The sequence below is a fragment of the Heptranchias perlo genome, chromosome 30 (genome assembly GCF_035084215.1).
Source record: "Heptranchias perlo isolate sHepPer1 chromosome 30, sHepPer1.hap1, whole genome shotgun sequence".
Lineage (NCBI taxonomy): Eukaryota > Metazoa > Chordata > Chondrichthyes > Hexanchiformes > Hexanchidae > Heptranchias > Heptranchias perlo.
In genome coordinates, this window is record NC_090354.1 from 2,692,746 (window position 1) to 2,716,949 (window position 24,204).

Here is a 24,204-nt window from a genome sequence, read left to right on the forward strand (position 1 = left end):
GCCCATCCTCGCAGTGCCCCGCCTTCCCACACTGATTGGAGGGCGAACAGACTCTTCATTACTTGATTGGACGATTCTTGACTGTCAATCAATCAGCCTTTCCCTCCTATCTCCAATATCTTTATAACGAAAGTGGTTCAAAGAAATGCCCCTGATGATTTTTCTCTCTGGTTTTTGCTCGCAGCAGTGTCCGGGAGATTAATCTTCAATTCCGGGAGACTCCGGGACAATCCGGGAGGAATGGCGACCCTAGTGTAAAGGGTGCACGATCGTGCCTTTTTGCACGAGAGGCAGATGGTCACAATGCCTTTTAACCCGCAGCTCATGTCAGAGTTTGATCACCTCCGGGGGTCCCTGCATGCGCTGACATTAAGCACGGGGGGTGGAGGTTATTATACTGGTCCTGGAGGAACCCGTTCACAATCCGGGCCTGTCGAGACTTCCCCTCCCCCTCCCCCCCCCGTGGTGGCCTCGAGGATCGCCCGCTGCAGGTCACAGTCCTAAAAAAAACACACCGTTCATGGAAAAAAGTTGTCACAGAAGTGTGACAAAAATGTGACAACAGGAAATAAGGTTTTGTAGACAGGAAATGCGCACAGACACAGGATTTTTAGTTATTATAGATACGATATGTAATACAGGAACACAGTTATTGCATAGAGTTACAGTTACATAGAGTCCACAGCACAGAAACAGGCCATTCGGCCCAACTGGTCCATGCTGGTGTTTATGCTCCACACGAGCCTCCTCCCTCCCTACTTCATCTCACCCTATCAGCATATCCTTCTATTCCTTTCTCCCTCATGTGTTTATCGAGCTTCCCCTTAAATCCATCTACACTATTCACCTCAATTACTTGTGGTAGTGAGTTCCACATTCTCACCACTCTCTGGGTAAAGAAGTTTCTCCTGAATTCCCTATTGGATTTATTAGTGACTATCTTATATTTATGGCCCCTGGTTCTGGCCTCCCCCACAAGTGGAAACATCTTCTCTACGTCTCCCCTATCTAACCCCAACGTAATTTTAAAGACGCCTATTAGGTTCTGGATCTTAGCTGTGCCCATTGGGAGAGGGAATGGGAAAGTGACCCCTCACTTCCTGCCGTACTGTCTGCCCCGGGTTTTACCAAGACGGCCTGGCAGAGGCTCGAGATGAGTTGGCTAGACTCTCGGCCAAGAGACTCAGAGATCTAGAGGGCGGTGGGGGAGGGGATTGGAAAGCCCAAAGTTGCAAATAGTAGGATCACGATCCAAGAGTTCAGTCTGCAATTCTCTCCCGACTTCATTCAAAAAGTATTCAGCCCTGAACAGATTATCTGGTCATTTATCTCATTGCTGATTGTGGGATCTTGCTGTGCGCATATTGGCTGCCGTGTTTCCTACATTACAACAGTGACTACACTTCAAAAAGTACTTCATTGGCTGTAAGGCACTTTCAGACGACCTGAGGTCATGAAAGGTGCTAAAGAGAAGCAAGTCTGTCTTTTATTAAAATGGGCTCCTGTGTACAGAAATGGACACTAAAACCTGGAGTCATTCAGGAGTTGGATGTTGTGATGGGTGAGACTGTTGGGACTGGACGGGCGGGGTCTGGATGGGCGGGGTCTGGACGGGCGGGGTCTGGACGGGCGGGGTCTGGACGGGCGGGGTCTGGACGGGCGGGGTCTGGACGGGCGGGGTCTGGACGGGCGGGGTCTGGACGGGCGGGGTCTGGACGGGCGGGTGGGTGGGGACTGGACGGGCGGGCACTGGACAGGCCGGGGGGGGGGGGGGGGGTCTGGTCGGGCGGGGACTGGACGGGCGGGGTCTGGATGAGCGGGCAGGGATTGGACAGGTGGGTGGGGACTGGTCGGGCGGTGTCTGGATGGGCAGGCGAGGACTGGATGGGTGGGCGGGGTCTGGTAGGGCAGGGATTGGACGGGTGGGCGGGGACTGGACGGGCGGGGTCTGGATGGGCGGACTTGGTCTGCCTTCCTCGTCTGTATCTGTCTGCTGAATGACGGTGCCACAGTTTGCGATTCTGAATGACACGGTTCACGGTGTTTGACAGACGGGAAGAGCAGAGAGGGGAAAGGGAAAGATTCCCGCTTTATTTTAACAGCGACCATTTAATCTGTTCCTTTGCTGACTGGAGAACCTAGAGAAGAAAAGAAAAAAGACAGGAGGTTATTTAATACACTGACCCTCCTTAAAGTGTCACCGTCAGCACCCCATTTTATTATTGAAATATATTTCGCTTTAAAAGAAACCCGCCCTTGACCTTCTCACCACCTGCCCTCTCACCCCTGCCCTTGACCCCCTTTTGGTCACGTGTCCTAATATCTCCTTATGTGGCTCGGTGTCAAGTTTTATCTGATTACGCTCCTGTGAAGCGCCTTGGGACGTTTTACTGTGTTAAAGACGCAAGTTGTTGTTGTAGTGTCCCGATTGCCCCGTGAATGGTCCCATCGACCCCCTCCCAGTCTGCAGCTGACACCACGATCCCCAAACTGGCCACATGACTCAGAATAAAGCTCCCCGGGGCCAAGACTGATGTCGGGGGGGGGCCCACAGTGTTAATCCATCCAGTGACCCCGGGGCGGGATTGGCCACTGACTATACCAACCCACACCAGCAGATGGTGGTGCAGGCCCAGAGTTCCTGATCCTGGGGGTTCGGGGGTTCAGTCGGGGCCTTTGCTCCCCCGGCCCGGCCCGGCCCTGACACACACTGCAGCCCCCCACCCCGACTCCCCACACCCCGCAAACCCCCCATCTCCCACTCCCCACACCCCGCAAACCCCCACCTCCCACTCCCCACACCCCGCAAACCCCCCATCTCCCACTCCCCACACCCCGCAAACCCCCCATCTCCCACTCCCCACACCCCGCAAACCCCCCATCTCCCACTCCCCACACCCCGCAAACCCCCCATCTCCCACTCCCCACACCCCGCAAACCCCCCATCTCCCACTCCCCACACCCCGCAAACCCCCCATCTCCCACTCCCCACACCCCGCAAACCCCCCATCTCCCACTCCCCACACCCCGCAAACCCCCCATCTCCCACTCCCCACACCCCGCAAACCCCCACCTCCCACTCCCCACACCCCGCAAACCCCCCATCTCCCACTCCCAGTCCCAGTCCCAGCAGATGAGAACTTACAGAAAACTGAAACTAAAGGGATTCAGTCAGGTGGATTCAGGTCAGATCTCCGTTTTATATCCACTCGGTTTCATTCCCCTTTATTGGATTTAAGGGGAAGCTGGATAAACACATGAGAGGGAAAGGAATAGAAGGATATGCTGATAGGGTGAGATGAAGTAGGGTAGGAGGAGGCTCGTGTGGAGCATAAACACCAGCGTGGACCAGTTGGGCCGAATGGCCTGTTTCTGTGCTGTAAATTCTATGTAATTCCCGCCCAGTGCATTGGGTTAAAATTATCCCCTAAATCTCTCGGGCTAACCCACAGCTTCTCCTGGGAGGGGATCGGATGTGCCCCTCAGACTGAGCAGTACAAAAAAGCAGCCTTCCCACGGCTGGAAGGTGGGGTAAATCATTGCCTCGACTTTGCCTCCTGGGAGGGGAGAGGGTAGGTGGGGAGAGGGGGGAGCTGCCCTCCTTGCATTCGATCACACACTCAGGCTGGGGGACCCTCCGTGCGAAACGCTCGTGCCCTGGCACAGGCCTGGACTGGACACAACCCACCCTCTCAGGTACGGGCCGAATGTGTAAAGCTCACACAACAGACATCACTGAGACTTACATTGTTAGTAACTCCCAGCTTCTTGGAGATTTGCTGCACAGGGGAAGACGGAGACAAAGGATTAGAGAGTAACTCTGGGTGAAGGCTGAGATCGATAGATATTTTGGACACTAAGGGAATCAAGGGATGTGGGGATTGGGCGGGAAAGTGGAGTAGAGGTCGAAGATCAGCCATGATCTGATTGAATGGTGGAGCAGGCTCGAGGGGCCGAGTGGCCTCCTCCTGCTCCTATTTCTTATGTTCGAACTTCCACCACAGTCACACCCAGCACACGCATTCACCCAGCGACCGTGACAGTGACACAGGGTTACCTGGACTCGTCATCCCTTGAGTTTAGAAGGTCGAGAGGTGACCTGATGGAGGTGTTGAGAATGATAAATGGATTCGATAGGGTAACTGCAGAGAATCTATTCCCTCTGGTGGGGGGATCCAAAACAAGGGGGGCACAATCTTAAAATTAGAGCCAGGCCGTTCAGGAGTGAAATCAGGAAGCACTTTTCACACAAAGGGGAGTGGAAATCTGGAACTCTCTCCCCCAAAAAGGCTGTGGATGCTGGGGGTCAATTGGAGCTCTCAAGCCTGAGATTGATAAAGTTTTGTGAGGGTATCTCGGGTAATGGAGCCATGGCAGGTAAATGGGTTTGAGGTACAGATCAGCTAAGATCTAATTGAACGGTACAGCAGGTTCGAGGGGCTGAATGGCCTCCTCCTGTTCCTATAATCTCCCTCCCCTCCAGACAAACAGCTATTTTGTTCCTTTTATAACATCACAGTGTTCGCTCACTGTTTCCTGTCATCTTTCATCCCCTGACATCAATACTCTGACATCTGCTCCACATATTCCCCTTCCTGGGGAATTTTCTACCCTCTCCTCTCACACTGGGGGTGGTTACGGGACTCAGTGTCACTGACTGTCCTCCTGTATCGTGCTCGAGGGACCATTCTCCAAGTGTGAGTCTAAACAGTGAGTGTCAGCCGGGTATTTATTTATGTGACGGAGGAGGGGAAATTGCAGTCGAGGCTGGCCACATGCTGACCCGACTTTCACACACACACAAACACACAAACACGCGCACACAAACACGCGCACACACACGCACACGCACACGCACACACACAAACACACACACACACACAAACACGCGCACACACACACACAAACACGCGCACACACACACACACAAACACGCACACACAAACACGCACACACACACACGCACACACACACACACACGCGCACACAAACACGCACACACACACACAAACACGCACACACACACAAACACGCACGCACACACACACACACACACACACACACAAACACGCACACACACACACGCACACAAACACGCACACACACGCGCACACAAACACACACACACACACAAACACGCACACAAACACGCACACACACACACGCACACACACACACACACACACACGCGCGCACACAAACACGCGCACACACACACACACATACGTGCACAAAAACACCCTTAACCAGGCAGCGAAGCGATGTTAAGAAAGCAGCAAAAATTACAGAGAATAAAACTCACAGGAAGGTGTGAGAGACAGACACTGACACACAACAGGAATTGCTGGGATAGACTGGACTTTCACACTGACACAAGGACAGAAAGTTCTGGAGTCTCGATCTCGGTAAATATCAGCACAGTGAGAGAGAGGTGATTTGCCCCAGTTTAGCTCATCTTTCCAAAGAAGCTTTCAGTTCTCCCCATCACAGCCTGTAACTGCCTCTTGAATCACTCCGCAGTTCTGGCCTCCACTCTCTGACCCTGAGTCCATTCAGGTTGTAATCACTCTGTGTGCTATGGGGCTTTCCTGATATCAGTCTTGAATCTGTCTTTTCCCTGTTTCTATCATCGTCCCCTTGTCCTACAAACTCAGTACGGACCAAGAATCTTCACCAGACTGATACCAGGGCTAAAAGGGTTAAATTACGAGGCAGCTTGCATAGACTAGGCTTGTATTCCCTTGAGTATAGAAGATTAAGGGGTGATCTAATCGAGGTGTTTAAGATGATTAAAGGATTTGATAGGGTCGATAGAGAGAAACCATTTCCTCTGGTGGGGGGAGTCCAGAACAAGGGGGCATAACCTTAAAATTAGAGCTCGGCCGTTCAGGGGTGATGTCAGGAAGCACTTCTTCACACAAAGGGGAGTGGAAATCTGGAACTCTCTCCCCCAAAAAGCTGTCGAGGCTGGGGGACAATTGAAAATTTCACAACTGAGATTGATCGATTTTTGTTAGGTGAGGGTATTGAGGGTCACGGTACCAAGGCGGGTAAATGGAGTTAAGATACGGATCAGCCATGATCTAATCGAATGGCGGAACAGGCTCGAGGGGCCGAATGGCCTCGTCCTGTTCCTATGAATCGAACCGGAGACCTTCCCACAATCCACTTGGGTTATCATTTCCTCACACTAGTCGAGGAGTTTGGACAGATAGGATCGTCCCCTTCTGAATCCGTGCTGCCCACTGTTAACCGGGTACAGATAATCCTCGAGATTACTCCTGATAATCGATTCCTTTATTTTACGTGGACTGGAGGTAAGACTAATGGGTCTGTTGTTCCCGGTGTCTGTTTTGTCCCTCTTTTTAATTATAGTCACCACATTAGTTCCAAGCCACTGGCACCTCCCCAGTAGTAAACAATTTTACAACACCAAGTTATAGTCCAGCAATTTTATTTTAAATTCACAAGCTTTCGGAGATTTTCTCCTTCCTCAGGCAAATGTTTCAAGAGCTCCTTGAAGCCTTCAGGCTTCAAGGAGCTCTTGAAACATTTGCCTGAGGAAGGAGAAAATCTCCGAAAGCTTGTGAATTTAAAATAAAATTGCTGGACTATAACTTGGTGTTGTAAAATTGTTTACAATTGTCAACCCCAGTCCATCACCGGCATCTCCACATCATGACCTCCCCAGTAGCCAGAGACTCCCTCCTAATGATTCTCAGTGCCTCACAAATCTCCGCCCTGGTCTCTCTCAACCCTCCGGGATAAATACCAATGGGTTGAATATTCGGGGGTTGGTTCTCCCGATTGTCCACCGTAACTTTGGCGGAAAATCCTTGGAAACCCCGGGGGAGAAGCAGCAGAAATGGGGTTAATTTCTCCCCCTCCTCCCTGTGGAAATTCAAGCCCCCCCTTCAATTCCTGGGGATACTCCCCACACCAGCCTCTCTGCGTGAGGGTCAGTCTCTCATCTTGACTCTCTCAGTGCCTTTTAAATAAAGTTTACATCATTATCTGAGAGTCAGTGATGAAGATGGTGGGGGAGGGGACGTGAATCGGAGGGGAAACACCTTGAATGTCCAAAAGTGTAGTGTCGTCACAAATGGGTCTTACCTGTGCCATACTCTGTTCTGTTAAAGGAGTATCATCGACCTGGAAGGACAGATTACAAGGTCTCGGTAAGACTCAAGCCTAGCAAATAATTAAAGCTACAGGCCCGTCCCGTACATCCTTCAAGATTTATTTTGCACCTTTCGAAATCGGAGGAGGAGAGAAAGAGACAAAAGTTCAGCGCAAATCAGAGGGAGAGAGAAACGATCACTCATGTGAGTGAACAAAAGAAGACCGGACCAACTTGCCTTTCACGGTCTCCGGACGTCCCAAAGCGCTTTACAACCAATGAAGTACTTTTAAAGTGTAGTCACTGTTGTAATGTAGGAAATGCAGCAGCCAATTTGCGCACAGCAAGATCCCACAAACAGCAATGTGATAATGACCAGATAATCTGTTTTTAAATGTTGGTTGAGCGATAAATATTGGCCAGGACACCGGGGAGATCTCCCCTGCTTTTCAAATAGTGCCATGGCATCTTTTACATCCACCTAAGAGGGCAGACAGGACCTTGGTTTAATGACAGCACCTCCGACAGTGCAGCACTCCCTCAGTGGGGGCACTGGGAGTATCAGCGTGGATTACGTACTCAAGTCTCTGGAGTGGGGCTCGAACCCACGACCTTCGGACTCAGAAGCGAGAGTGATACCCACTGAGCCACTGCTGACCCTGTGAACAGGGAAATCGTTATATTAGAGCTCTGGAATTCCCACATGACCCCCACCCCCCCCGATTCTCACTGAGCCCAATTTCACAACGGGAGCAGATTCACAATTCCGAAAATGAGGACTCACGGGGTGGGGGGGGGGGAAATCATGTGTGTCGTAACCAAACCGTAAGCCTGTTTGTAAAGAACGGACTTACGATCTTGTTAGACAGAAGCCGAAGCCTACAGCCGCCTTAATTTAATCGGAGAGCAGGGCAGGGAGAGAGAGCGAGCTCGGGATTTTGGAATACCAGTTCATATCCAGAGAAAATAAACAGAAGAAAATGAGTGTTTAAATCAGAGGATAATGGGAAATAATGGGGAAAATCGTTGGAAGCCCGAAGAGACGGAGCCCCATCAATAACAACCTGCATTTATATAGCGCCTTTAATGTAGTAAAATGTCCCAAGGTGCTTCACAGGAGCGATTATCAAACAAAATTTGACACCGAGCCACGTAAGGAGATATTCGGACAGGTGACCAAAAGCTTGGTCAAAGAGGTAAGTTTTAAGGAGCATCTTAAAGGAGGAGAGAGAGGCGGAGAGGTTTAGGGAGGGAATTCCAGAGCTTGGGGCCCAGGCAGCTGAAGGCACGGCCGCCAATGGTGGAGCGATGGAAATCGGGGATGCGCGAGAGGCCAGAATTAGAGGAGCGCAGAGATCTCGGAGGATATCAACAAAATATATCGGACGCTGTACAGACGCGATTGGCTATTTACAGAACTCATCGAGCTCTGAGAAAAGTTTGTGCCTGAATCGTTAACCTGTCATTGACCCTTGACCTACACTCCCTGACCTGCTGTGCACTTATAGCATTTGCGGTTTCCATTTCGGATTCCCAGGGCTGGTTTCCTATTTACTTTGACCGTTCACTCCCCACACAGGTGTCACACTGCACTCTGGGGGCAACATTCTGGGTGTAAGCCCCATTAGAATTTCAACCCAGACAGTTTATTCCCCTCCTGTCCTCCAGGTGCTGACTCGTAGCCACAAGTCACCTTCTTGCTCTTCACCCAAGGGCTCATTATTCACGTGCGAGCCTAGACAGTGGTTAACAACAGGCCTGTTGAACTATATGGGACATCGCACCCATGCCCGACCCTGATGCACACAAATTTCAGCAGGGGTCACTGGACAATGATCAGGAGCAGGAACCCCTGCTGAGATTATCTCCTCCCCAGTCTCGGGGCCCAAAGGCTAATTGTAAATCCCTTAAGGTGTCAGCCGTGGCTCAGTGGGTAGTTCTCTTGTCAACTAAGTCAGAAGGTCGTGGGTTCAAGTCCCACTCCAGAGACTCAAGCACACAATCCAGTGTAATATTGAGGGAGTGCTGCACTGTTGGGAGGTGCTATTGCTCGGATGAGATGTTAAACAGAGGCCCCGTCTGCCCTCTCAGGTGGATGTAAATGATCCCATGGCACTATTTTGAAGAAGAGCAGGGGAGTTCTCCCTGGTGAGTGGGACCAATATTTATCCCTCAAACAACATCACTAAAAGAATTATCTGGTCATTACCATGTTGCTGTTTGTGGGATCTTGCTGTGCGCAAATTGGCTGCCACATTTCCTATATTACAACAATGACTACACTTGAAAAATTACTTCATTGGCTGTAAAGCGCTTTGGGACGTTGTGAAAGGTGCTATAGAAATGCAAGATTTTCTTTACTTTGCATAGAATTAACAGCATAGAAACAGGCCATTCGGCCCAACTGGTCTGTGCCGGTGTTTATGCTCCACACGAGCCTCCTCCCTATCTGCACATCCTTCTAACTTTCTTTCTCCCTCACTTATGCCTCCTCAGCTGTGAACAGCCAATAGCACCAATTCTCCTGGCTTTCGTGATGTTGTATAAATAGCCAGATAAAGGCACTTCAGTCAGGCAAGTCTCCATCAGGCTGACAGGAACAGCATGCAGTGAGAGGGCGGACTGACATCATTCAGCGATCCACACGTGTACCTGCACTGCCGATCGCTAATTCTGCGGCCGACGGGACTGGTCCTCGCTGTTATCGCTGGTCGTCAGATAGTCGAAGAGAACGAAACCATAGGCTGGCTCAGAAATCGCCTGACACGGAGAGAGGGAGAGAGAAAAAACGGGCAGAGGGAGAGAAAAGAATGAAGATACAGTCGCCAGAAACAGGAGAGAGCAAAGGGGAGGGGGATCGAGGAATGTTCCAGAACAGACACTTACCCTAAAATTCACTTTCTGTATGACCTGCTGTGGATCACTCTCCAAAATGACCCTGTCAGAGGGGCAGAAGGATAGAAATCAATGTAAAAACACAGGACAACACGTACAAAACAGTGGTTTCAGTATGTGACAGACTGTATCTCTACTGATGTTAATCCAGCTCCCCCACACTGTCATTCAGAATTCCAAATTTCCACCACTCCCCTTTGTGTGAAGAAGTGCTTCCTGACATCACCCCTGAACGGCCTGGCTCTAATTTTAAGGTTATGCCCCCTTGTTCTGGACTCCCCCCACCAGAGGAAATAGTTTCTCCCTATCTACCTTATCGAATCCTTTAATCGTCTTAAACACCTCAATTAGATCACCCCTCAACCTTCTAAACTCAAGGGATTACAAGCCAAGTTTACGAGACCTGTCCTCATAATTAAACCCTTAAAATGGGCAGAAACTCACAGGCCGTGGGCCTACAATCTCCCACGATGCACTGCCCACAAACATGGCCGCCTCGGGGCGCGCAGATTGGCCTGAAAAACCACGGAAAACGTTAACGTAGCCTCACCCTCGATCCACAATCTCATCCATGATGAGCAGGACCCCATCCATATTGTCCATCAGAGACTTCTTCTCCACGTTCTTCCTGAAGAATATAAAATGGATCAATAAAAAAATACAAAGTTATGGTTTATTATTTCATTTACTGACCTCCTCACTAATGTGATTGGGCAATGATTGGTACCGGGGAATTACAACAACAAGTTGCATTTATATAGCGCCTTAGACGTCGTAAAACGACCCAAGGTCAAAGAGGTAGGTTTTAAGGAGCGACTTAAGGAAGGAGAGGCAGAGAGGTTTAGGGAGGGAATTCCAGAGCTTAGGGCCCAGGCAGCTGAAGGCACGGCAGCCAATGGTGGAACAATGAAAATCAGGGATGCGCAAGAGGCCAGAATTGGAGGAGCGCAGAGATCTCGGAGGGTTGTAGGGCTGGAGGAGGTTACAGAGATAGGGAGGGGCGAGGGCCATGGAGGGATTTGAACACGATTTAAAAATCGAGACTTGCCAGACCGGGAGCCAATGGAGGTCAGCGAGCACAAGGGTGATGGGCGAACAGGACTTGGTACGAGTTGGGATACGGGCAGCAGAGATTTGGATGAGCTCAAGTTTATGGAAGGTGAAGATGGGAGGCCGGCCAGGAGAGGATTGGAATAGTCGAGTCTGGAGGTAATAAAGATATGGATGAGGGTTTCAGCAGCAGATGAGCTGAGGCAGGGGCGGAGATGGAATTAGGTGGTCTTTCTCATGGAGAGGATATGGGGTCAGAAACTCAGCTTCAGGTCAAAAGGACGTCTGGTTCAGCCTGAGACAATGGCTGGTGAGGGGGATGGAATCGGTGGGGAACGAATGGAGGAATCGGGGGATAGAATGTTTTCACCAGGCTGTAATTACACAGATTAAAGGCTGAACAGGAATGAGAGTTTTAAAGGTCGCGCTTACCGTAGCATTTGGCTCAAAGAATCGAAGAGGCAATTGAGAACGGCCATTAACATCAGCTGCAAACAGACAGACTCCTGTTACACATCACATGATATTCCAACTGGTGTACGTCATGTACTGATACTAATGTGTTATATGGGGAAAACCACACTTACACTGATACAACAACTTGCATTTATATAGTGCCATTAACATAGCAAAAGGGCTCAAGATGCCTCACAGAAGGGTAATCAGTCAGAGGAATGGACGTGAGCTCAAGAAGGAGAGATCAGGAGCATTGACCCAAAGCTCAGTCAAGAGAGCTGGGTTTTAAAGAGGGTCTTAAAGGCGGAGAGGGAGGTGGAGAGGTTTAGGGAAGGAATTTCAGAGTGTGGGTCACAGATGGCTGAAGGCATGGCCACCAATGGCGGGACGAAGGGAGGGACAAGAGGTCAGAGGGCAGTGGACTATAGAATTAGTTACTGGAGAGAGTCACTGAAGTGGACAATGTAAGTGGATTCAAGAGGCAAGTGGGTGAGTTTCCCAGAGAGAGATGGGATTGAGGGATATGGGGAGAAGATATGGGATAGAGTTCAGGTCAATCAGAAAGGGAAGGGACCGATGGGCATGGAGGCCTTTGCCTGTTGTTTATAGGGTGGAATGTCCATTTTGCTATCAATGGTGAACGCAGGCAATCAGCCCATTCTGTTCTTGATTTTCCACTCGGTTCCGTGTCACTGCGATCATTGGACAAATTACTCACTCAGGGTGTAGTCGGGTAAAAAGAAAGAAGAACTTGCATTTATATCGGCCTTTCACAACCTCAGAATGTACAGCCCTTGAAGTACTTTTGAAGTGTAGTCATTGTTATAATGTAGGGAAACACGGCAGCCAATTTGTGCACAGCATGATCCCACAAACAGCGACGTGATAATGACCAGATAATCCCTGTTTTTTAGTGGTATTGGTTGAGAGATAAATATTGGCCCAAGACACCGGGGAGAACCGCCCCTGCTCTTCTTCAAATCGGTGCTGTGGGATCTTTTACATCCACCTGAGAGGGCAGACGGGGCCTCGGTTTAACATCTCATCTGAAAGACGGCACCTCTGACAGTGCAGCACTCCCTCAGTACCGGCACTGGGAGTGTCAGCCTGGATTAAAGCGCTGGAGAGGGACTTGAACTCATGACCTTCTGGCTCACAGCCAACAGTGCTTCAGGACTTGAGTTTTTTTTTCTGGCAGTGACAGGGGCGGTAACCGGAGAACCCCAAACTCACCCCCACCTCACCCGGGAAAATGCGGCCCCCCCAACAGGAATCCCGCTGGTTCTGCCTGTCTTATTCCTGCACAAAACAGGTAAACCTGCCGTACATTGAGAAGTAATTGGGCCCCCGCGACGTCACATCCAAATGGCAGCTGATCTAAAAACCTAAGAGACATCGGTTGGCTTTTGGAGAATGGCGAAGTGCCATGAGGTGGGGTCTGTGCTCCCACCCACTAGGAACAGGAGTAGGCCATTCAGCCCCTCGTGCCTGCTCCGCCATTTGATAAGATCATGGCTGATCTGTGATCTAACTCCATATACCTGCCTTTGGCCCATATCCCTTAATACCTTTGGTTGCTAAAAAGCTATCTTATCTCACATTTAAATTTAGCAATTGAGCTAGTATCAATTGCCGTTTGCGGAAGAGAGTTCCAAACTTCTACCACCCTTTGTGTGTAGAAATGTTTTCTAATCTTACTCCTGAAAGGTCTGGCTCTAATTTTTAGACTGTGCCCCCTACTCCTAAAATCCCCAACCAGCGGACATAGTTTCTCTCTATCCACCCTATCTGTTCCCCTTAATATCTTATAACTCCTATTACAGAGAATTTATAGCACAGAAACAACAACAACTTGCATTTATATAGCACCTTTAATGTAGTAAAACGTCCCAAGGCGCTTCACAGGAGCGATTATCAAACAAAATTTGACGCCGAGCCACAAAAAGAGCTATTAGGACAGGTGACCAAAAGCTTGGTCAAAGAGGCAGGTTTTAAGGAGAATGGTTCCAGGGATGAAGGACTTCTGTTTTGCTGAGAAATTGGAGAAGCTGGGGTTGTTCTCCTTAGAGCAGAGAAGGTTAAGAGGAGATTTGATAGAAGCGTTCAAAATCATGAAGGGTTTTAGATAAAGTAAATGAAGAGAAACAGTTCCAATTGGCAGAAGGGTCAAGAACCAGAAAACACAGATTTAAGGTGATTGGCAAAAGAACGACATGAGGAAAAACTTTTTTACGCAGCGAGTTGTCATGATCTGGAATGAGCTGCCTGAAAAGGTGGTGGAAGCAGATTCAATCGTGGCTTTCAAAAAGGAACTGAATAAATACTTGAAGGGAAAAAATTTGCAGGGCTATGGGGAAAGAGCAGGGGAATGGGACTAACTGGATTGCTCCAACAAAAAGCCAGCACGAGCTCAATGGGCCAAATGGCCTCCTTCTGTGCTGCAACCATTCTATGATTCTATGTGAAAGGGTTGATGGTTGTTACATTTTATAAAGGTGTGCGAGATATTGCATAAATACTTGAAAGGAAAAAATTTACAGGGCTATGGGGAAAGAGCAGGGGAATGAGACTAATTAGATAGTTCTTTCAAAGAGCCGGCACAGGCACGATGGGCCGAATGGCCTCCTCCTGTGCTGTACCTACTATGATACTATAATATCTCACAGGAAAGAGAGAGGATAATTGGATGGAAAGGTGAGATGTAGCAATGCTACCCTGCCTGAGTTATATGTCTGTTGCTCTAACCTAGAAATGACTGTTTGTAGTATTAGAGTACAGGTCTCTGTGACATCTCTTTGTTATTTTAAAACAACCTGCTTAAAATAAATGGGTTAAAATAGTTCACAAAGGAGTATCACTAGAAAGTATTCGTACACTAATATCACACATGGGGTAGATTTTGACTCTGTGCGATAGTGTAAATCACTCTCCCAATACTTCTTCCTGTTGAAGTCAATGGGGAGAGATTTAAAACAGGCTGTCGACTCACTTTCACCCGTTTTACACAATCGCACAAAGTCAAGGTCTACCCCACAGTCATTACTATGTTACAATCCATTACGAATTCTAAGTTACTAGTTAACTTTATGTTACTAGTTAACTTTATGTTGCTACATTACTGTTCCTCTGTTACTTTTTAACTCTACCTTGTAATGCTACTCTTTATTATCTTACTCTTTGTTACTATGTCACTATTTCTTACTATATTACTCTGTTACTACGTTACTCTACATTACCGAGCATTATTATAGAGATGATGAATTCTGTAAAGTGTGAATGCCTCCATTTTCTCCCCAGTTCTTATTGATCCTTATTGTGCCAGTTGTAAGGAAGAGAGCCAGAAAGTGGCTGATACCCTCGAGGCCCCTGCTAGTGTTGCTCTGAGCTGTTCAACCAGGAGGCTCTGTCAGAATGAGCAGGCAACAACTTCCCTCTGCTCTGTGCAGATGTACGTGGTCTCCACGTAGTGCTTCCCAACATGTGTGTGTGGCATTTCACTTACTGAGCGAAAGAAGGGTTTGCTTTTTACCTCATTTTCCTGCGGACTTCCTATGATGTAGAAATACAGATCAACAGAACTTTTATAGATGATGGTCAGTCCCTCCAGGAATGCAATTTCACCTGTATCAGTCAAAGGACAGAGAGGATCAGAATTCTGCCGGGATCATCAAACACTTTTTTCCCTCCAGTTTTCCCCTCTCCTCTCAGACTAGTGCCCAGTCTTCATTTTTAAGCAGAGCTGGAGCCAAAAGGGTTAAATTCTGAGGACAGGTTTCATAGACTAGGCTTGTATTCACTTCAGTATAGACGATTAAGGGGTGATCTAATTGAGGTGTTTAAGTTCATTCAAGGGATTTGATGGGGTAGATAGAGAGAAACTATTCCCTCTGGTGGGGGGAGTCCAGAACAAGGGGGCATAACCTTAAAATTAGAGCCAGGCCGTTCAGGGGTGATGTCAGGAAGCACTTCTTCACACAAAGAATAGTGGAAATCATAGGAACAGGAGGAGGCCATTTAGCCCCTCGAGCCTGTTCCGCCATTCAATTAGATCATGGCTGATCTGTATCTTAATTCCATTTACCCACCATGGCTCCATATCCCTTGATACCCTTACCCAACAAAAATCAATCAATCACAGTCTTGAAATTTTCAACTGATCCCCAGGGTCAACAACATTTTGGGGGAGAGAGTTCCAGATTTCCACTCCCCTTTGTGTGAAGAAGTGCTTCCTGACATCACCCCTGAACGGCCTGGCTCTAAATTTAAGGTTATGCCCCCTTGTTCTGGACTCCCCCCACCAAACAAAATAGTTTCTCTCCACCTACCCTATCAAATCCTTTAATCATCTTACACACCTCAATTAGATCACCCCTTAATCTTCTATACTGAAGGGAATACAAGCCTAGTCTATGTAACCTGTCCTCGTAATTTAACCCCTTTAGCCTCAGTATCATTCTGGTAAATCTGCAATGCACTCCCTCCAAGGCCATTATATCCTTCCAGGTGCCCAGAACTAAATGCAGTAACTCCAGATGGGATCTAACCTGAGTTATATAACTGCAACATAACTTCCACCCATTTGTATTCCAGCCCCCTTGAGATAAAGGCCAACATTCCATTAGCCTTTTTCATTATTTTTTGTACCTGTCCACCAGCTCTTAGTGATTTCTGTACTTGGACCCCTAAATCTCTCTGCTCCCCCACCGTTCCGAGCTGCTCACCGGTTAGAAAATACCCTGGTCTATCTTTCTTAGGTCTAAAGTGTATGACCTCACACTTTCCCACATTGAACTCCATCTACCGTTACACAGGGAGGATTTCATAATCTTATTTTTTAAAAAGAACTTCACGTCAACTCTTGGTGCACATAAACAAACCTGATATCAAAGACGCAGCCACCTGCTTTCCGTAAGCACAGCCCACAAACCCTCAGTGACCTTTGCCTGGTCTCAGTACCTTTTAACTGTTTTACAATTCAACTTGATTGAAACCCCCATCCACTGGCCTTAAACATCCACTCCCTCCACCACCGGCAAACCGTGGCTGCAGTGTGTACCATCTACAAGATGCACTGCAGCAACTCGCCAAGGCTTCTTCAACAGCACCTCCCAAACCCAGGGTCTCCACCACCTAGAGGGACAAGGACAGCAGGCGTATGGAAACACCATCACCTCCAAGTTCCCCATCAAGTCACACACCATCCCGACTTGGACATATATCAGCCGTTCCTTTATCGTCACTGGGTCAAAATTCTGGAACTCTCTACCTAACAGCACTGTGGGAGCATCTTCACCACACGGACAGCAATGGTTCAAGAAAAAGGCCCACCACCACCTTCTCAAGGGGAAACTAGGGATGGGCAATAAATGCCAGCCTTGCCAACGCTGCCCAAATCCCGAGAATGAATTAAAAAAATTCCGGTTTTCCAAAACGATCATCTACGGCACTGCCACCCCAATGTGTAGTGCACCACCCAGTGTGATACTGAGCCAAACAAACCAGACTCCCAGGGCCCCATCTCTGGTCAGTGTGGTATCAGTTGATCTCAGCCAGGCAGCATTATGGGCACCAGGGTTGGCTTCAGTCCCTTTGGGCTAGAGAGGGTGGGTGGGGAATCAGCCAGGGTGCCCATTCCTGATTGCTGTCCAGTAATAGAAACAAGAGTAGGCCATTCAGCCCCTCTAGCCTTTTCTGCCATTCAATTAGATCATGGTTGATCTGTATCTTAACTCCATCTACCTACCTTGGTTCCGTAACCCATAATACCCTTTGCCTAACAAATATCTATCTATCTCAGTTTTGAAATTTTCATTTGACCCCCAGCCTCAACAGCTTTTTGGGGGAGAGAGTTCCAGATTCCCACTCCCCTTTGTGTGAAGTGCTTCCTGACATCTCCCCTGAACGGCCTGGCTCTAATTTTAAGGTTATGCCCCCTTGGTCTGGACTCCCCCCACCAGAGGAAATAGTTTCTCTCTATCTACCCAATCAAATCCTTTAATCATCTTAAACACCTCAATTAGATCACCCCTTAATCTTCAATACTCGAGGGACTACAAGCCTAATTTATGCGATCTGTCCTCATAATCTAACCCTTTTAGCCCCGGTATCATTCTGGTGAATCTGCGCTGCCCCCCCTCCAAGGCCAGTATATCCTTCCTGAGGTGCGGTGCCCAGAACTGAACGCAGTTTGCATGAGGAGCGGATCAGGTTTGACAGTGACGTTCTCCAAACCCAACAAAACCCACAGCCACTCTGAGGAGGGGAGTGCAGGTAGGAGAGATTAGGAGAGGGTAAGCCAAGGTGGGGGGGGGGGCTACACTTACCGTCATTTTTATGTGTCTTGTTGAAAATATTCTTTTCGAAACTCCTTTGTTCCTTGGTGGAGGGATAGGTATCATCGTAATACTGTGGAGAGAGAGAGCGAGAGGGGGAGAGAGAGAGAGAGAGAGGTAGGATCATTCCCATGGATGTCACTGAGGAAACAACACCTTCAAACTGCAACCTTTAGGAGTTACCTTGGCGTACAGCCGCTCCCCATCATTGTCCAGGATGACGATTGCTTTGACGGTGTAGAGAGTCGGCTCCTAAAACCACAGCATGAGGGAAACACAAAGAGCGGACATTTTCAACCAGATCCAACATTGGTGCTCGTTTTTAAAATCGGTTACAGCTTCCACCCCGTCACGGTTTGAGTTGCTGTCAATGCTTCATCTGCTTGCCTACCGGGAGCGTGTTTAGTACCTGAGGGTGAGTCTGCCTGCTGCTATATTTCTGCCCCATGAGAACCTCCATCTCGGGCCCCAACTGGGAACCTGGAAACAGCCCGGTTCAAACAGCAGCAAAATTCACTGAGGGAGGCAGCTTGGGTAAGAGTCTCCTCTCATCCAGTGAGAGTGAGTGACAGGCGGTGCTGGATTTTTGTACTCTGGGAGAGCTCTGCCGACCTGTACCAGTGTCACCCTTTGCTCTCTGTGGCACTGTCTGAGTCAGAAGGTCATGGGTTCAAGTCCCACTCCAGAGACTTGAGCCCATAATCCAGGCTGACATTCCCGGTGCCAGTGCTGAGGGAGTGCTGCACTGTCAGAGGTGCCGTCTTTCAATGAGACATTAAACCAACGCCCCGTCCGCCCTCTCAGGTGGACATAAAAGATCCCACTGCCACTATTGGAAGAAGAGCAGGGGAGTGATCCTGTCCCTTAACCAAGCCAAAACCAAAGAAAACAGATCATCTGCTCATTCGCTGATTGTGGGACAGAAACATACAAAATAGGCCATTCAGCCCTTCGAGCCTGCTCCGCCATTCAATATGATCTTGGCTGATCCTCTATCTCAATACCATATTCCCACTCTCTCCCCATACCCCTTGATGCCTTTTCTGTCTAGAAATCTATCTAGCTCCTTCTTAAATATATTCAGTGACTTGGCCTCCACAGCCTTCTGTGGTAGAGAATTCCACAGGTTCACCACCCTCTTGAGTGAAGAAATTTCTGCTCATCTCAGTCCTAAATGTCCTACCCCGTATCCTGAGACTGTGACCCCTCATTCTGGACCCCCCCCCCAGCCAGGGAAAACATCCTCCCTGTATCCAGTCTGTCGAGCCCTGTCAGAATTTTAAATGTTTAAATGAGATCCCCTCTCATTCTTCTAAACTCTAGTGAATACAGGCCGAGTCGACCCAATCTCTCCTCATACGACAGTCCTGCCATCCCTGGAATCAGTCTGGTGAACCTTCGCTGCACTCCATCTATGGCAACTATATCCTTTCTTAGGTAAGGAGACCAAAACAGCACACAATACTCCAGGTGTGGTCTCACCAAGGCCCTGTATAACTGCAGTAAGACATCCCTGCTCCTGTACTCAAATCCTCATACAATGAAGGCCAGATCTTGCTGTGTGCGGACTGGCTGTCTCACTTGCCTACGTAGTGCTTCAAACGTAATTCATTGATTGTGAAGCACTTTGGGACCTCTTAAAGATGTGATAAGATCCTGTGTGAATGCAAACTCGCTCTTTCTAACCAGCCAGCATCATGATGCTGATCTGCCCTGTGCATCAACCTTACCCCATCATCCAGGGTCCAGGATCAGGCACTTAGGACCCGATATTAAAGGGACCCACGGGTTCAGTCCCCGGCAGTGGGGGGGGCGGGGTGGGGGCCCGGGGTAAGGGAGGCCCAAAGCTTTTTTGTGAGCTTCACTCCTGCCCCTCCTGGCCCACAAGGAAACCTAAAATAAAACGTATAAACTTACCTGCATGGACCTCCTCTGGCCTACGATGCCCCTCCCGGCAGGTCTGGCCTGGTGGGGGGCGGGGGGTAAGCCATCACTGCTCCCCCCCGCTCAGGCCTCAGACTAAAATTGCCAATCGGGACCTGATCTGCATATTTAAAGGGGACCCCTCCAGCTTGGGGCTGGTCAAAAAGAACAGGTTAATATCGGGACCTGGCGGGAAGGCAGGGGGGTTAGTCATTCCCCTCATTTTAACTGGCCCCCCCAACCCTCCCCCGGGCCGGTTTCTGCCAGGTTGTGGTGGGGGGGGGGGAATTAAAATCGTGGCCTTAGTCACAATCACAGCGTGGAAATAATTGCGCAGACTTGGCTCTTAGTTTTGCAGTGGAAATGGGGCATCACTGAACCTCTTTATGTGGCACAAACTCTACACTATAAATGGGACGTAATTATACAGTAAGAGGGAGCAAGGCTCCAGTGGCAATGTCAGGAACAACACACCGTCACAACATGAAAGGTAAACATGTTTTGTAACACAATATTTACTGAGCCTCTGCATCTGGCAGTAAGCCTGAGCTGTCCATTCAACAGAGAGACAGACAGAGAAGGCCAAATGAATCAAACACAACTTTGAACTTTCAAGGGCCTGGCTGACAAAATGATCAGGTCAATGCAACACCAACATAAGGTCTGAGCCAAGGGGAGAAGAGGGCAGAAGTACGGGCCTCTGACTGTCCCTGCGTTGCCCCGATCCCAGTTTCGCTGAAGTACGGGACATGCCAGTTTGCACACCTCAGTCCCAAACCCTTGCTCTGCACACTCAGGTGGAATATTTCAACCCGGGGTGATCAGATGTGTGGCTCAGCGGGTAACACTTTTGCCTCTAAGTCAGAAGATCGAGGGTTCAAGTCCCACTCCAGACACTTGAACACATAATCCAGGCTGACATTCCCGGTCCCAGTACTGAGCGAGTGCTGCATTGCCGGAGGTGCCGTTTTTTGGATGGGATGTTAAACCGAGGCCCTGTCCGCCCTCTAAAGTGGACGTAAAAGATCCCCTGGCACTATTCTGAAGAAGAGCAGGGGAGTTCTCCCCGGTGTCCTGCATTTTATCCCTGTTTATGTTTATCCCTCAATCAACATCACTAAAAACAGATTCTCTGGTCATTTATCTCATTGCCGTTTGTGGGATCTTGCTGTGCACAAATAAGCTGCCATGTTTCCTACATTGACTACACTTCAAAAAGTATTCATTGGCTATAAAGTGCTTTGGGATATTGTGAAAGGCACTTTATAAATACAAGTCTTTCTTCCTATGTTCGCACTTCCCATTCTGGGAGTGAGGGCAAGTGTTTTGTTTCATAGTTGGCTGACTTAGCTTAAGAGTTGTGCAGCCAATCAGAAGTCCAGGATGTAAAGATTGAGAGGTCATTCGCTGACATTTTCATTTCCTGCTGCCAGTGTGTAGAATGGTCAGAGTCTGACCGCCCCTCACTGTCCCACAGCACACGGACAAATTGCCCGAGACTCTCAGGCTTTATAGAGTCGCACATGGGAAAGACCCAGGTTCGAGGACCACACTGACATTGTTCCCATTGTGGAGCAAAGGATATCATGCAGTTAACGAGGCCGCACTCCAAATGGATGTTGTTAATCACTGAAGGAAACAAGCAACATAAATAATGTTGTTTCTGGCCCATACTACAGAGTACACTGGCTATTTAAAGCGATTGGGTACAAAACAATGATAAAGTGTCTGCTAGACGAGATTTCATGTAAATTGTGTGCTAATGTGTAAGGTGTATTAGTGTACAGCACTGGTGACATAGGACGCTAGTGTGTTAGTGTACAGCACTGCTGACACAGGATGTTAGTGTACAGCACTGGTGAAACAGGACATTAGTGTGTTAATGTACAGCACTGGTGACACGGAACATTAAGGCACTAGTGACACAGAATGTTAGTGTACAGCATCTCAAGGTTTGGTAAGATCCTGGTCTGAGCCCTTGGTTTTCTGTGTGGTAATTTCCCACCTTCAGTTCAGGGGCCACAAGGAGGAGGAGTTGGTGAATGCAGAAAATTAAAAATATAAAAAGGAAAAAAAAACTGCAGATGCTGGAAATCTGAAACAAAAACAGAAACGGCTGGAAATACACAGCAGGTCAGTCAGCAGCTGCAGAGAAAAGGTGGGTCGATGTGTGAGGGGGGGTCCCTCCGCGATGGATCTACTTTCCCTCTCAGCTGACTGCCTGTATAAGAGAAACAAAGTGACTTGCAGCAAATAGTAAAACCTGGCAGTGGGACTGATGACCCCCCCCCCCTCCACTCTGGCCCCACCACCCTGCCAACAGTTTCTGACAGGGTGGCAGTGAGACCAGCATTGCCATCCAGCTGGTTATTGAGTGAACTGTCCTGAAATCGCCTCGATTTTAAAATTCTCATCCTCGTGTTCAAATCCCTCCATGGTCTCGCCCCCTCTCCCTATCTCTGTAACCTCCTCCAGCCCTACAAGCCTCTGAGATCTCTGCGTTCCTCCAATTCTGGCCTTTTGTGCGTCCTCCACTCCCTTCACCTCACCATTGGCGGCTGTGCCTTCAGCCTTCCAGATCTTAAGCTAAGGAATTTCCTCCCTAAACCCCACCTCTCTCTCTCCTCACCTCTCTGACCAAGCTTTTGGTCACCTGTCCTAAATACCTCCTTCTTTGGCTTGGTGTCAATTTTTTGTCTGATTACACTGTGAAGTGCCTTGGGACGTTTTACGGCTTTGAAGGCGCGGTATAAATGAAAGCTGTTGTTGAAACGTAGAAAGTGCCAAAATCTGTGTTTTATTTTTAAATAAAAGTCAGTTTTTTCGACCTACTTTTGCACCGTGCGAGGTGTAGACCCTATGTTCATATAGCACTTTATCACCTCTCAAAGTGCGTCACATACAATAAATGACTGTAACATATGCAAACGAGTCCTTTTAGTGTTTAACTTTGCAGAGAACTTAAATCAGCAGCAATGAAAAGGCACAGAAATTAACCCTAATCCCTCCCTCCCATCCGACTTGACTTTCTGAGATTTGTAGGGAACTCTGCACATTCTGTTTAAAAGCAACCTGGTGCACGACTGTTGTGAAAAGGCAGGCTTTAAGCTGCGTTTAGTCACGATGTTTGGAATGGTTGCTCCCAGTGGCTGAACCAGTTCTCTACCTGCGATTCACACCAACATTTCTCTTTACGCAGGCTGCCCGGAAGCGTTACACGTGTCCCCGCCAGCGCCACATCACAGATTGACTGAGGACGATCAGTAAAACTTCACACAGACACAATTCAAATCATTCACCGAGCAGAGAAATCAAAAACTCCACCCAAACTTCACAATACCTTCCATGTCTCCTCGCAGCTCTTGAAGTAACTGTGTTATCAAAAAAAAGTTAACTTTTAAAAAAATATATATATAAAACTATAAATCGTCTTCTGTTTAACAACTGGGAGAGTTTGCAGCCTTTCGCCAGTTCGCCTGGTTTTAGGTCGGAGTTCGGGTCTTCCCAAAACAAAGTTCTGTCATGCACTGACTTTTCTCAGGTACAGAGCCGGAGTGTATGACAGAACCTTCGGCTTGGGAGACCTCGGCACACGGTGGGTCCTCGGGGGGGGTGAGGGGGGAGGAGTCAGGAATAGTCTCATCGGACAGTATTTTTTTTAAATCACCTATTTTTTTTAAAAGGTCGGAATAAAAACCTTTCTTTAAATGTTTTCCTTGCATTTCAACGTGGTATCGACATGATCAGTTTCAGCAGACGAGCCCGGATCTGAACCTGCAAAAACTCCGAACTTTGTATCAAATTAAAATCAACATTTCGACCGATTTTACACCAGCTGACGCTCAGTTTTTTTCTTGAATTTTTTTCCCCCTCCCTCCACACACAAACTGGGAAGGAACAAACCAGCCCTTTAGTTCCATTTTACTGAACCAGCTTCTAATTTTATTTTCACAAACAATAACAAAAACTTAGCAACTGATCTTGTAGCCGGAGTCCGGTGAACTTTTGTTACACAGAGTCTTACTGCCCGGGCTCGATATCTGTACAAACTGGTATGTGAAAAATGCCAGAAAAATAAATCTTAAGCCAAATCAGCGAGGAAAGAAAAGGCCAATCTGAAGAGAAAGGGCTGATCTCACCCTCCTCATAGTCTGGTTCACAAGAGGCATCTCCCACCGAAGGTGACATGGCCTAAAGGGGAGAAAAATGCTTAAAATATTACACACCGTACCAGCGCTGAGGGATCCATGGTGCCGTAGTGCCGACGTGGACAAATCTCGCATCCACTCCCAGCCTCTCTCACTGGCTCCCTTTCCATAAGAGGATTTATTTAGGCTGGAACGGTGTATGACGGGATTCTGGATGACTCCCAGCTCCCAGTAATTGCTCGCTCTTATGCGGTTTGACTCAGATTCCCTTCTTTTTCTC

At 48.4% G+C, this 24,204-nt stretch overlaps 1 protein-coding gene across 3 annotated transcripts; it reads right to left on the minus strand.

Annotated features, from left to right (window-relative positions):
* Positions 1 to 590: 590 nt before the first annotated feature.
* On the minus strand, positions 591 to 24,204 carry LOC137300246 (coatomer subunit zeta-1-like). 3 transcript variants are annotated; one of them, XM_067969358.1, is made up of 10 exons: positions 24,008 to 24,202; positions 18,037 to 18,105; positions 17,845 to 17,926; positions 15,051 to 15,142; positions 11,498 to 11,553; positions 10,566 to 10,643; positions 10,007 to 10,058; positions 7,114 to 7,152; positions 3,747 to 3,779; positions 591 to 2,138 (listed from the first exon to the last, which is right to left on the minus strand). In XM_067969358.1, exons 1-10 carry the CDS (start codon positions 24,092 to 24,094, stop codon positions 2,091 to 2,093), a joined length of 636 nt encoding a protein of 211 aa, XP_067825459.1. In that variant the 5' UTR covers positions 24,095 to 24,202; the 3' UTR covers positions 591 to 2,090. The 3 variants fall into 3 exon arrangements, 2 of the variants coding, with proteins under 2 accessions (XP_067825459.1, XP_067825460.1); XR_010958047.1 differs by lacking the exon at positions 3,747 to 3,779 and adding an exon at positions 9,773 to 9,880 and having other exon boundaries at positions 2,066 to 2,138; positions 24,008 to 24,204; XM_067969359.1 differs by lacking the exon at positions 3,747 to 3,779 and having other exon boundaries at positions 24,008 to 24,193.

Excerpts from the sequence above, each read along its gene's own strand:
- LOC137300246 (XM_067969358.1), bottom strand. The coding sequence starts at position 24,094 with ATGGAAAGGGAGCCAGTGAGAGAGGCTGGGAGTGGATGCGAGATTTGT. Across the intron at positions 11,554-15,050 it reads GAAGTCCGCAGGAAAATGAG|CTGATGTTAATGGCCGTTCT; the intron begins GTAAAAAGCAAA and ends GTCTGTTTGCAG. Across the intron at positions 10,059-10,565 it reads GATGAGATTGTGGATCGAGG|GGTCATTTTGGAGAGTGATC; the intron begins GTGAGGCTACGT and ends CCCCTCTGACAG.